This window comes from Protopterus annectens, chromosome 3.part1 (genome assembly GCF_019279795.1).
Source record: "Protopterus annectens isolate FY-2018-M chromosome 3.part1, PAN1.0, whole genome shotgun sequence".
Classification (NCBI taxonomy): Eukaryota; Metazoa; Chordata; order Ceratodontiformes; family Protopteridae; genus Protopterus; species Protopterus annectens.
In genome coordinates this window covers 1,305,368,345-1,305,382,487 of record NC_056732.1, presented here as the reverse complement: position 1 = coordinate 1,305,382,487, position 14,143 = coordinate 1,305,368,345, and the positions used below count along the sequence as shown (strand labels likewise).

The window sequence follows — 14,143 nt, the reverse complement described above, 5'->3', positions numbered from 1 at the left end:
GAGAAGAGGCTCGGTTATACCATCCAGCACAGTTTTACATAAAGCCTACAGTTCTGTCTAGAGTCAATGTACGGAAGGCTAAACTGAACATAATCATAGAAACAGTAAACCAGTGACTCCTTTATACCAGACCAAGAATAATCTGCCATATTTTCCAGAGCTTGGTCCACAAGTAAGGAGTGAAAATGGGAGCCGTGGCATAATCTGAACTTGACCTTTGATAGCTAATAAAAGATGTCACTCCACTCATTTAGACAGAGAACATGCACCTCTGTGCACTTGGCATCCTCCAAGACAGGCTCCACCGGGGAAGTGGAGCAAGGCACCAAACCAGTTTCTCCTTAGAAACATATTTAAATTATTTTTGGCAGAAGGAAAAGGAGGAACAGGCCAGTTCTTAGTAGACTTGATGAGCCTCTGTCTCCCAAAAGACAGGGGATAGGGTAACCAAAAACATGCATTAGTTAAAAGACGTCTCATTACCCTTATCTGGCTCAGAAAAGAATCTTTGGATCCTCAAGAAACTATCATTTTCTCATGAGAAAAGGGAAAGAGGTAGCCAAGGCACTAGCAAGATCAGGATCTGTGGTAACTCAACACGACTTGAACAAATAGCACAAAAGCACTGAATGACTGGGCCTCAGCACTCTGGGTAGTGCACACCAGAAACAGTGCTGGGTCATGAGGGGCCTGGCACTGTCAAATTTTGGTAAACAAGTGTTCACTTCTACATCCAAAAGAAAAAGTACAGTCTCAAACAGCATACACATATCCAATGCCTAGGCCACCTCTGTGGGCAAAAAGTGCAGAAAGGTCCACACAGTCTTCTCAACTCTACTTGAGAAAAGCCCTCATCAAATTGGGGGGGGGGGTTACAATTAGAAGGCCAGAGGAGCAGATTTCTAGATCTAGAGTTTGATCACTACGTCTTCACTGAGACTTGTGAGACTGCTGCATGTGACGTGCAGGCATGGTCATACTCTGGACAATGGCATCCTTAATCCTCAGCACGATGAGCGGTTAAACAAGTGGCCTCCTGTAAAAAAAAGGGTTCAATTCCCTCAATCTCCATTTGTCTACTGTGCCACCCTGAGCTAGTCAATTTAACCAAACAGTGCTCCCAGACAGAGTCTTCAAAAATATCCATATGGATCAGAGTTCTACTCTGGTTAACAAATACACTCAAACTGGGGGAGCTGTTTGCCAAGGTACACTTTCTGCCATCCCTTTATCAATGGCAGATGACTCGTGCAGCACTGATCCCTTGCTAGATTAGCACTCACAAACTGCTATTAACATGAAGCCAACTCATGAGGGGACTCTGAAGTAGACCAGTCTGACCTATGTCTGGTCTCTCGATACCTTACAGTCTTTCACCAGTCCAAACCGAGAGAGTCAGAAAAAGGGCCTTTCTAGTCAATCTAAATGCCCTCTACAACAGTAATATTCCTCACTATCAAACAAGCTTTAATATTTCTGTCTTACAGTTGGCTGCGTTACTGGCACTTGACACCGGAGAAATGGCTTACATACAGTAGCAGTAGTGGTGGTGAAGGACCTGACTAAAGATTGATCACTTGAAAAAGCACTATGAAGGTTTACATAATTTTCGGCATTTGATATCTGAACTATGACAAATGTCAAGATCAATATTCAAATAGAATCAACAGGAAGCACAAAAGGCAGAGTTCTTGGTGTCAGTCTGACTTGTGGCATCACATGCAACACCCACAGGCGGACAAACACTCGCATGTGGAAGCTTGGAGGAAATTCTGAAACTTGCACAACTGGTGATATCAAATAAAGAAATCCTACAAAAGCCTTTGAAAAAGTTTCCTTCATCTTAAAAATGAAATGAAAATATTTACGTCTTGAATTCATTTCTTTAATATGATTTTTAGAAGAAATTCACTTCCTAGAACAATACTAGACTATGGATGGACTGCACAGAATGGACAAACTGTACCAGGCTTCTGTCACTACTCAACCTGTACTTCTAGGCTCATGTTTAGTATGGCACCATGAAACTGCCATAACAAGGACATTCACCTGTAACTTACTTTAGTGGATCTTACAATACTGAATCCTGGGATTAAATTGGCTGGCACTGCAAAAGTAGTGCTACTATTACCTCCTCAAAATTCCTATTCAGTATCCCCTATAACATATATAAAACTGTGCTTTGAAGAAAAGCTTTGGACAACCGGGTGGATTATCAGCATTTAACACTCCTCTTCCCCATTAATGAATTCATATGTGTTTCTTTTTGTATTTTTAAGGATGCAAACAGCTACCAGCTATTTTTAAGTAAACAAATACAAGTTCTAAGCCTCTAACACAGTGAGGCAGGGATGACGTAGCACTTTTTTCTGTAACAAAATTGGGGTAAACTCCAAAGACTGCCTGGACACCAAAGCAGCAAACACAACAGAAATGTGCTTCATTTGAAAAAAGGGTTCAATAAAAGAAAATGGATCTTTTACCAACCCAGATCTCAGGCATTCCTACTGTTCTTACATGGACAGTTTTCCTTAAACATTAAAGCATGGAGTCATCCAGCAAAGAAACAAAAGATCAGAGTATGTGACAATCACTGCAAGCAGTACATGCTTTCCTCAGCAGCTTCATTTTATTACACCCTACTAAAGCAAAAATGCCAAAATAATTCCTCAACTACCAAACTGAGAGAAACCACAGTTTACAGCACAACTCTTTGTAGTAAACAGCTGTCCTTTATACATCAGGTTTGCTGCTGTGCCAAAAGACCACTTTAAAACACCTTTAGGACAGTGCATCAAAATATTAAAAGCCGTATCGTTCATGGTTATACACCAGTGTTAGAATCTGCCTGGAGAACAGAAACATGTAGAAACAAATACATTACACATTTAAAAACAGCAGCCTACTTTTTAAACACCCACTTGAAAAACTATGTACCCGAGCAGTAAGTGCTTCAATTTCCAGGTAGCTTAAACACTGGCTACATGGAAGGCATGGCAACAGAGCTACATGGCTTTAAAATAACCAATGAGTGTATGAACATTAGCTATTAAACTACCTATACACTGCTCTTCAGACTTTGTACTATAGGTATCAATTGTACTGCACTGATAAAGAACAGGGGGATAGAAACAAAAAACATGAAATGACATACAAGACACAAATACTGACAGAAGTATATTACATACACAAAATATATCAGCATGTCACGTATTGTCACACACATGACATAAGAAAAAGGATTCCAGAAGAAAATCTGGAAGCAGCAGTATAGCATTGCATTTAAAATTTGTCAATGAAGAAGGAAAAAAAAAAAAAAAAAAAAAAAAAAAGCGGTTGTGCATGACACTTGCAACTATGGAAATTATTTGTTAATAAGTGGCACAAAGCACTCGTCACAAATGTCACTTTCTGTCAATGCAAATGGGTATCTACACACTACCAGCATGGTATGCATGTGTGTTAGAATTCCACTCGAATGCATGCAGATCAGCACCCTGACTATCCCAATTCAGTTAGAAACTGAAGGTTTAAAAAGAGCTACAGAATTAAAAGATAAGGTAGAACAGCTGTAGTTTCCAACCACAGGAAATTACTATGACAAGTGTACATGTAAGGGAACGGAAAGGCAGTATTCACATGGAGTTCTGATACAGCCTCAAAATGCAAAAGTAGAATGCTGTTGACAATTATACTATAACGACTCAGACACATAGGTGTCCCATCTCCACTCTGCACAGTACATCTCAAAGTAATGGGATGGGTCATGTGTCAATCTTACATGCTACCTGAACCTAGTCTCTCAGATGCAATTCAGGTCTCCCCTGAAAAGTGTCACCTGCGCACAAAGGGCTTTTCCAGATACAGTCCTTAGAAATGTAACTTGTATAAAAATTCACCCAGTTTTCTATACCTCCCAATCCTTTTTTTTTTTTGCAACTCCATTCATATTTTCCTTCCCAAAGGGGGTAAGCTCAAACATGAACTTGCCAATACTGTGCCAGTAGGAAGAGCTTGAAATGCTCTACACATCTTTTTATCAACAGTTTAAACCCAAACCATCAACAATGTTACATTCCCAATACTCTGCTAATTCTTAAAGATTTAAATACATTCTAGTATTTAAAAGTTCACCTTTTTTGTCCTCTTCCCCCACCATGCAACCACCTGGCGGGTCACAATGGTTCTGGACATTTGTTCCCTACCAGACTAGCGCCAATCATAGCACAGCTACCATCCAAGCAGTTATTAGGGATTTTTTGTGTTATATCCCAGCAATTCACATGTGCTCTCAAGTTAGAGGAATCTAATGGGTACAGCATGGGAATGCCAGCCACTTCCACGTGTGGTCCCTACCAGACTAGCACCAATCATAGCACAGCTACCATCCAAGCAGTTATTAGGGATTTTTTGTGTTATACCCCAGCAATTCACATGTGCTCTCAAGTTAGGGGAATCTAATGGGTACAGCATGGGAATGCCAGCCACTTCCACATGTGGTACAGCCCCTAAAGCATTCACACCCTCCCTCTGTCAGAATAGCTTTCACTACATCCCTAGCTTTTACCTGAGATTCATTAATATGATGAGCACATTGGGACATGCCCCCCCCTCACCCCTCCCACCTGGAACAGACAAGACGATTAGACATTTTCACACCTTCCCCTTGCCTAATGGCTCTTCTAGTACCTGGGCTGCTACCCAAAGTCAACTAAAGCAGGTCTGTAATCACCCAATCATGGAGCCTAGCACACTGAAGTTCACTCATTAAAAATTAAAAAAAAAACACAAGGGATAAAAGTGGCCATGTGCACAGGAATGGCAGTATGCTTGCTGTCACTCTACCACACTGAAAAAAACCTTTACTCAGCATTTTACATTTTCAAAATTCACACGGACTGTAACATAAAAAGCAAGCTGAAACTAAATAGGATTTAACATTTCTGCTTACTTTAACAAGGCACCTCCCAAAAAAGAATAAGGAAAAAAAAAAAAAAAAAAGTAGTTCTGGACTGGATTAATGCCATTAACCAATTTAGAGACAGGAATGCAATCTAGGTGACAAGAAAAGCAGAGATTTGATTTTTAGCAACTGAGCACAAAGGTGCAAATGGAACAGGATGTAGTTCTGGACTCATGTTAAGGGATTAATAGTAGCACCACATGTCAGTTCTATGACTGCACTACACAGTCTCAGGTTCTTCACAGCCGATCTATCCATGATTTACGACAATGCACAAACACTCATCTTAATATTACTGTGCATCACTATCTCCTGAACCCATTCTATGGTATGCAGCTATTACATGAGAATTAAACTGTATGACATTAATTGTTATATCGTCCCGGTACATTCTGGCAAGCTCTTCAGGAAGGCTAAGCATCTTTGAAAGACGCTCTTGGTCAACCGCTCCAAAATCGCCATTTCCTACTGAATGCCTTATTAGTCGAGTTGCAGCATTCTGATCTTCAAAAAAAGATGCAGACCTAGCCTGCCTGTCCATCAAAAGACAATGCATTTGTCCTAGAGACACCCTGTAACCACCTACATTTACTGGCTGATGTAGATGCATGCCAGTCAAGTGCTCCCCCACAATTCTAACCACTTCTTGCCTGTGCAAAGTTTCCCAAAGGCCATCTGTGGCCAAAACCAAGAATTTGTCCTGTGGCCTCAGTCTGTGGTATGTGATTTCAGGTGTCGCTGTAAGGTATGGTGGAGTGTGATAGTTTGGTGGGATGAATTTTGTGTACTCATTCTCATTTAGCTGGTCAGGGCCAGACTCGAGCACTCGCTTCTGAAGTTCAATGCACCACTTGAACTTCACATCTCCAAAAGCCCTAAAGGGCATAAGTAACCCAAGCAACCGGTCTTGTTTAACAACAGTCTTCTCCTCAGACTTTGGATGCTCAGATACAACTCTTTTGACTTCATTTTCATTCAGTGCGTTATGATCATTAGACAAAGTTACTGCAGTCCAAGAGCCATCTTCTTCTTGGACACCAAGTACTGCCCTACTGTCACCAGCATTAGCAACATGCAAATCCACACCATCAATATGTGCAACACAAGAGGTTGCACCAGAGAATGCAACTCGCAGCACCCAGTAGTTTACAAAAGAATTAGGGTCACCTGCTTGAGCTTCTAAACTTAAGTCATTATCAAGCCTTTTGAATGCACCAATTAAAGCATCTTTAATGTTTGGCGTTTCACCAGTGTTCAAGTCAATTAACTCCTGCCAGTATGTCCGCAAACTATTAAAATATAACTTGGATGCTTCCTTACTAAAATAGTCATTTGGGTGCTTGTGCCACTGTAAAATTGGCAGTACAGGTCTACCATTTTCCACTGCATTTTCAATCTCTAATAGTGTCTCAAGGGGAAGTAGTGACACTGCAATGTAGTAAAAAAGCCTTTCACTAACAGCTTGAGCACAAGCGCTGCCTGCATGGCCATCAAACACACCAGTTAGCATTCCTCCAGTTTGCAGACATGTAGCAGCACTCCTCCGGTCTTCAATTGGTGTATTTGCAGGCAACTGATTGCTATCAAATCCCAGCACAGAACTGACATTCTTCCCATCAAATTCAGGGACTTTATAGTTGTATTCATTCGCTCTCAGAATACTGTTGACTTGTGGAGGGGTGAGATAATACCGTACAGGAGTAGTGCTGTAGCTCCTTATCAGAGTATATTTTGAACAATTTCCCACAGTTTTCCATGGTTTTGAACTTTTAAGAAAATATGTACATCCCAGTATCTCCCTCCATGACTTTTGATGTCGTTGCTGTAGCTTGCAACACAATTTACTGTCACAAAGGAAAGCAGTGCCACCGATAGTCTTTATCTTCCCATTCAGAACAAAAAGGTAGAGATGTCGAGCTGACATCTGCATTGCACCAGCAAGCAGGGTTCACAGATACAAGTCTACAGCAGGACCTGTGAAAGACAAAAACAAATGTAAGAAAAACACAATCAAGATTACACATTTTTTTATACTACACATTTTTTTATACTACATTACTCTAGATGGCCTGCCGTATTCTACACGTTTTTTAAGTTAGGAAAGGAAGGGGTTTTGATTAACACAACAGAAGCGTGTGTGTGTGTGTGGGGGGGGGGGGGGGGGGTCGGTCAGCCTTAGGATAAAATACTGTCCTCACACTATCACAAAGCCAAGACAGAAAGATGTAAAGTAAAATCGCAACAATGAATTTGTGGTATTCAATGCGGAGATAGAGCACATTAAATGAGAGAACATTACTTTAAATTGAACAAATTAAAAAAAAAATGATTTTCTTGTTCATTTGAAGATATATATTTAATTTTCCTTCTAACTTTCAGCTTTGGACAATTGTAATCCAGCCTGCTATTAGCCAAAAAAGTCTTGCTTAAGTGACTGTCAATAAGTATTCAAATCTTTATGCCACACAAGTCTGAAGAAGTCTGCTTAAACACCGTAGAATGTTCACAATGAACCACACTGATATGGGCAAAAGCACAAAAGAAACTGGGTGTGAGAGCCTCTAGGTGCTATTACCATATTCACATTTATGAATTTTAGTCATAGGATAAGAAAAAAACTATAGTAAAATGCTTTCTTAGATGAAGAGTAACAAAACTGCCAGTAAAACAAAAGACACGACTTGCACAGCTCTGATTCTCTCTCTACAAACAACATGGATATGAAACACTCAAAACAGCAAGAAGTAAACAGAACCTGCAATGACTGGTGATACATAAAGAAGCCACATGAGTGCCTACATCAGTACATCCCAACTATAGACCTCTACTTATGTACAGATAAGGACACTAATGTTTTTAGAAGTAACTGCAATACAAAAAACACTCACATTATTGATGGCTGTTGAGTCAGAACAACATCTATCAAGGTAGCCCATTCCTCTACCAGGGAACTCTGACTACGACAGTACACCACCAGTTACTGTTGTAATTACAAACCATTTATCCATCACAAAAGTAAGTAAGAAACTCTATCATAGAAATTATGACGGCACTGGGAACAAACTTGCCAAGAGAAACTGGCAACCAGATATGGGGGGAGATGGTTGGTCTTTACAAAAAAAGATTTATATATTTTATAAATGTATGCATAACAACCATTGGCAGCAAAATAACTATCAGTGGAAGTGGAATAAGAAAAATATTCATTCAAAATTACTGGGAAAGATACAAAATGTTTGGAACAGAATCTAGTAAGAAATGCTAAAAGCAATAACTACTGCCCTACTTAAGGCAATTAGGAAGAATAGGCCAAAATATGAGTTGAAGCTGGTCTAATCACTTTCTTAACATCTCTAAAAAGTAAGCCCACTTGGCACAACTGTCCCTTTTCAGAGGCAACCTAGGAGCACGGTCTTGTAAGTGGCTTGCTCAGAGTCACAAAGTAAGAAATATGTGGAAGAACTCAAATCCTCTACCCCTAGATAAATGAGGCGCCTCATTTACAGTTCAGGTCGTTAATCCTCAGTGCTGACAGTAAAGAATTCTAAGGTTCTCTGTATATACTCTTTATTTTACCACAAATGATCTGGACCAGATACTCTTTTCAGCCATGGCCAGGGTTAGAATGGCAAACAGTACAATAAAAATGTTGTGGTACAATGAAGAATGCTGTACAAATATAACTGAACACAAGCAAAAGGTAACTTCACCCTAAATGCATATAAATCTGAGGGTTGGGAGGGTGGCTTAATGGTTAAGGTGTTTGCCTTACAAACACAAGGTGCAGGGTTCGAGTCTCACAAGGGATAAATGGCTAGGCTTAAAGGGCAAAAAGCAAGGGCAGTTAGCTTAGTACTAAACTATGAATCTATGAAGTTGCACCTCACTGGACCAAAACCTTCAGCAAAAGCTTAGATCTCAACATATCGAATGGCTCCAAAAAGGCTTGTGGTATCTACAGTGCAGAAAGTAGTAGTAACTACAAAGATACCAGAAGACATCATTAATAAGACATTGATTAAGTGGCTGAAGTCCTAATGAAATTCCTGACATCTTCAAAAGGAACTAGTTCCAGCAACGAGTTTTCTTTAACAAAGCTTAAACCTCAATACATTCCTGGTTTGCAGAAAAAAAGCATAAACTACACCTATACACAAGGAAGAAGATAAACATTTGGTTGTAAACTATAGTCCCTTCCCTGTAATAGATGTTAAAAGTGCAGTGTCCCCCTGGGTTTGGCATCTGGCCTTCTCCAGTCTATTGAAAGAAATTCTAGAGGTATTTAAAATGACAACTTAACATTGCAAGATATTCCTGATAAATCAGGTCTGAAATTTATGGTAATGCTAATAGGATTAAGTGCATGCCATTAATAGTAATTTAGTGGAGCATCAGACAACATATGGAAAGTTACAGATAATAATGCACTTTATTGACACTATAAACAAGGAATTATAAAAATAAATAAAGCGGTGGTCTGGCTGACCATAGAGTACAACACTGGTGCTACTAACCACTTAAGAAAACTTGAGAGTTTATAGAAAACACAGAGATGAAAGATCTTTTGCAGTAACTAATTTAGTCTGGCCAGAGGCAAACTGAGTAATGCCTATAAAATGTTCTTATCGAAGAAGACCATGCAAAAGTAGATAATGATTTTAACAGTCTGTTTTTTTTTACTTTTCCTAACAGAAGGGTCTTTCAACTGCTGTACAGCAAAAATACGGAAAGGATTACCTAGGGAATTAAAGTCAAACATCATTATCAGTGTTGAAATCTAATTTAGATTTCAGTCAGTGATTAAGCTTCAATTCAGGGTCTCAGAGTAAGCTTGAGAATAGGCCTACATCTTGCATCATCTTCCTTACACTGAAACACTAAGAAAACCGGTAGCACCGGATGAAACAATGAGAGGAAACATACGACAAGGTGCAATTAAAATGTACTACAGAACTTCAGACAAGAAAAGAAAAATCACATCGGAGAGACAGATTGAAGACGGACAGACAATATAAATAGGGGAACTGTTGAAAGGAGAGAGAGGAAGCACCAGTGAGCAAGCAGAAACCAGTAGGAGAACGCAATTAAAGATGAGTGCGGAGAGGATTTATGAATAACCATCATTAAATGTGGTTCAGGTACAGCCAGAATGACAGCAAATTAAATTTGTGTTTTGTATTTTGTTTTTGTGTTTTTTTTTTTTTTTTAAGCCATTTAAAGAATCAGATTTTTGTTTTCGTTTTGTTTTTTTGTACACTTTACTTTCTCCAGCTGTTCATCAAGTAATCCCAGTGTACCTTCACTTGCTGGCCACTCCCAGACTTATTCCAATAAGGGTAGGGGCAAGCAAAGGATAAAAGGCATCACTGCTCCCAGTCATACTGCTGTGGAATGTGGTTTCATACATTTCCCCCTGCCCCTACGCCCTTGTAATCCCAGTAGGTGAGATGTGCAATTGACTGACCTTGACAATGTGCTTCTCACTTCTGCAACAAGTGACATGAGCACACTGCCCAGCCTCAGGAAGTACTTCACGAATGTACCCCTAGCCTTTGTCAATGAAATCTAATCTCCAGTGTGTCCTGTGCATGTACCCCTATTAGGGCAGACATGCTATTCCTCCTCTGGCAGTGCCTCAGATGCCCAAGCCACTAATAGAATCTGGCTCACCCGTGTCGCACATTAAACTTCATATAGTACAGGCTAATGGGATATTACGCAGATGACCCCTTTATGGACATACCAGTGATTCATCAATGTGGTATCTGAATGACTGACTTTTCAAGTCTACTTTCTACAACTAGTGGTTTGTCTATTTTGGCTTGAGGTCACCAGTAAAGTATGAAAGTAAACTTACCATAACAGTAGATGTTTGAATGATCACTCCTGCAGTAGCCAAAGGTATAAAGAGTTATATCCTGCACAGGATACAACAGCCAAACTGCTACAAAAGTTTCAGGGCATCTTCCACGTGCCCGAACAGTTAGTTCGAACTGAGCGAATTAGACTGGTTTGGGCACCAAACCTTCAGAGCTTTCATGCTGAGACAGGGGGGATAAGCCCAAGAGAATTCTGCTAGGAAAGGAAAAACACATCCACATCCTGGCATAGATCGATACAGATAGAGGACCGCTAGGCTAACTATCCTAGGGGAGCCTTTATAATAAGACTAGCCATGCTTCCCAAGGTGAGAACCAAACCCTGCACAATGGGTCTGTAAGGTAAACATCTTAACCATTACACCAACCTCCAAACACACCACAAAATAACAGGGATGTAGGGAAGGAGTGGCTACTGCAGCAATCATTCAAACAGCACTGAGAAACCTCAGTCTTCTCCCACTGAAATCAGTGGCATATTCTGGAATTTGAGAAAGAGAAACTTCCACAGGGAGAGAATAGGAAACTGAGCTCTCCTCTGAGTTTTAATGAGAAAACAAGAGAAAAATCTCTATGTCCCTTCATCTTCCTATGAAGCTTCAGAATCTTGAACATCTTCAGAAAAAAAGATGTATCCCTCTTTTTTTTTTTTCAAACCAGAAAATACCTTACAAGGATAAATAGCCTGAATTAAACTCTGAACCAGAAACAGTAAACTACTCCTAAGAAAATCTGAAGTAGAAGATACACATTTCATTTTCTGTTGGACAGGAAAATGGGACCAACTGTGTTGTAGTGCATGGAGAGTGGTGATGATGATGAGATATTCAGAAAAGATAAAAATCAGTCAAGTACTACAGTGGAGCAAGACCTGACTAACAAATGTTAAGCACCCCCTGCTAAAGTTAAGGTTGGGTCTCGCCCTAGGCAGTAAACTCTGCAAGTACATATCAGCAAATAACAATGGCAGACAAAAATGGACTTGTTTCTGCCTGCTGTCCGTGCCAATAAGTTACCCCTTCCTCTTACAAACTAAGAGGATGGGTGTTGTATTTTTTGAAGGCTACAAAGTCTGAAACCTGAATATATGTCACTACACAGTATCTTCAACTCCTCCACAATTTCTCTTAAAACCAGTGACTTTGAAGAACAGACCAAACGAGGCAAAAATATGGACAGCTTACCAGCATGGCAAGGTTGTTTTTTTTTTTTCTTGGAGTCTGTACTGAAGGGTTTTGTCTGCATTAAATATTTACTCTCTGATTTATGTGTAACATGCTCCAAGGGTGATTCTTGGAATATGCAATGTACAAAACTAGTATTTTTTCTAGGTTGGCAAGACCTCCTGCACCCCCCGCACCTCACTGTTTATATTAACTCGGAGCTTGCACAAATCACCAGGATGATCCCCTTTTCACAGAGCTGTCAACCATTAAGTGTCGACAATTCATAAAGTCGATCTCACCCATAAATCATACAATCTAATTTAAGGCAACTACAAATACATGTACACACACGCATGTTGCAAGTTAAGACCCTGCTCAGGTGCACAGAATGAAAACACAAAAATAAATAAATAAATAAAAACACTCCAGCACACTGGGTCTGGGAGACCCAGACAGAACTCATGCCTGAAGCTGGGATGGTGGCTGTTTCAGAGAAGGAGCTATCCAGTAGCAGTATGTCTGAATGTGAGCCACAGCTGATGGTAGGTACAGATGTTATGTTGGACACAGTTACTGCAAGGACAGAGGTAAGTGACAGTACTCAGATTGACAGTGAGGTACAGCTGGTCTGAAATTACTACGCTTCCTGTGGAAGGGGAGTTTGAGAGGGTCACAAATGTAGAGCCCAGACAGGCTCAACTTACAGACCCTACATTAAAGCTTGAGGGAGATAACTAAGGAAGCACCTAAGGATAAAGGAAGAGGGGAGTCTGTATATGGGGACAAAGGTTCCTTTTGCAGGCGATATTCATACAGAAAAAGGTAGCAAATGCTTTGCTAGAAAATTTCAGCAGGGTAGATTCTCCAAGGGAGATACTGACTGGCCAAGATGCCAACTTCATGTCAGACGAGCTGACTTGTTTGTGGAAGCACTGTGGGGTGACACCTTTAAAAACCATCCCCTACCATCCCCAGACTAATAGTCTTGTGGAGAGGTTAAACTCTAAAGACTATGCTACAGGCATTTGCAGACAAGTTTAAAAGGACAAGTTAACCATTAAACCCAGTAAACTTCAGATGGGTATGGCAGAGATCACTTACTTAGGACACAGAGTGGAAAGTTGTAGGATTAGGCCAGAATCTGTCAAAGTAGAAGCTATTCAAGCATGAACAGTTCCTGTTACTAAAAAGCAAGTGAGAGCATTTCATAGAACAGCTGGGTACTGTAGAAAACTTGTGCCCAGTCATGGTGCACCCCTTACTGACCCAACTAAGAAAAGTAAACTGGATAAGGTAATGTGGACCACAGATTGTGAACAGGCATTCCATAAACTTAGAGAAATTTCTGGGAGGACCCCCCCCCCCCCCGTGTTGGCCAGCCCAGATTATAGTGAAGAGTTGTCATGCAAGTGGATGCTTCTGACTGTGGGGTGGGGACTATGCTCAGCCAAGTTTCCTCAGAAAGAGAAGAACACTGCAGTGGGGTTAATAATGCCACTGCAAACTGATTGCCCAGGAGATGAGTAGGTTGATATTCCTAAACAGACCTGTTTTTTCAAGATCACTTGAAAACCATGTTCTAATCATAAGGAGGGAAAAATGTGAAAAAAATATAAATGGTCATCTGTGCTACCATGTCTGGCTGACTTTTTGTACATAATTTCAGATTAACCTGTGTACTGTATGCCAGCATGACTAGCTATGATATTGTAAAGACGTTCTTACGTGTTGATTTACAATGTTTGTACAGAATGTTCTAAAGACTGTCATTTTACATTTCTAACTGTGCACATTTGTGAAGAAAGATTCTAAAAAAGGAAAACGGTCTCAGATTCAGCTGAAGATGATTTCATCTGAATGCTGACAGTTGCTATGCATTACTGTCAGAAGCTGACAGAAAAGAACTTTCGTAAATGGCTGTTGGTTGATTTTCAAACTATAAAATGAAAATTAGAACTAGAACAGTTGTGACAGGCAAGTCCATAAAAGGGCCTGCTGAAGACAGCTGAAGTCAGTTGCAGAAGTCAGTTGTTAGTTGTCAATTAAAGGAACACTCCGGGCTCAGTCACAATTTTACTCAACTACAAGTCTTCTTCATTCCCTATAAACTGATCCCAGCCATCAGCAATTACAAG

General features: G+C 40.2%; 2 protein-coding genes across 2 annotated transcripts in view; both read right to left on the bottom strand.

Moving 5' to 3' along the window:
• The window catches only part of TMEM67 (transmembrane protein 67), a 4,866,727-nt gene that overhangs the window by 754,899 nt on the left and 4,097,685 nt on the right, over positions 1-14,143 (bottom strand). The gene's annotated exons all lie outside the window — the stretch shown is intronic.
• On the bottom strand, positions 1,872-6,939 carry PDP1 (pyruvate dehydrogenase phosphatase catalytic subunit 1). The gene has a single exon (XM_044067352.1). The coding sequence runs from the start codon at positions 6,891-6,893 to the stop codon at positions 5,256-5,258; it is 1,638 nt and encodes a 545-aa protein (XP_043923287.1). The 5' UTR covers positions 6,894-6,939; the 3' UTR covers positions 1,872-5,255.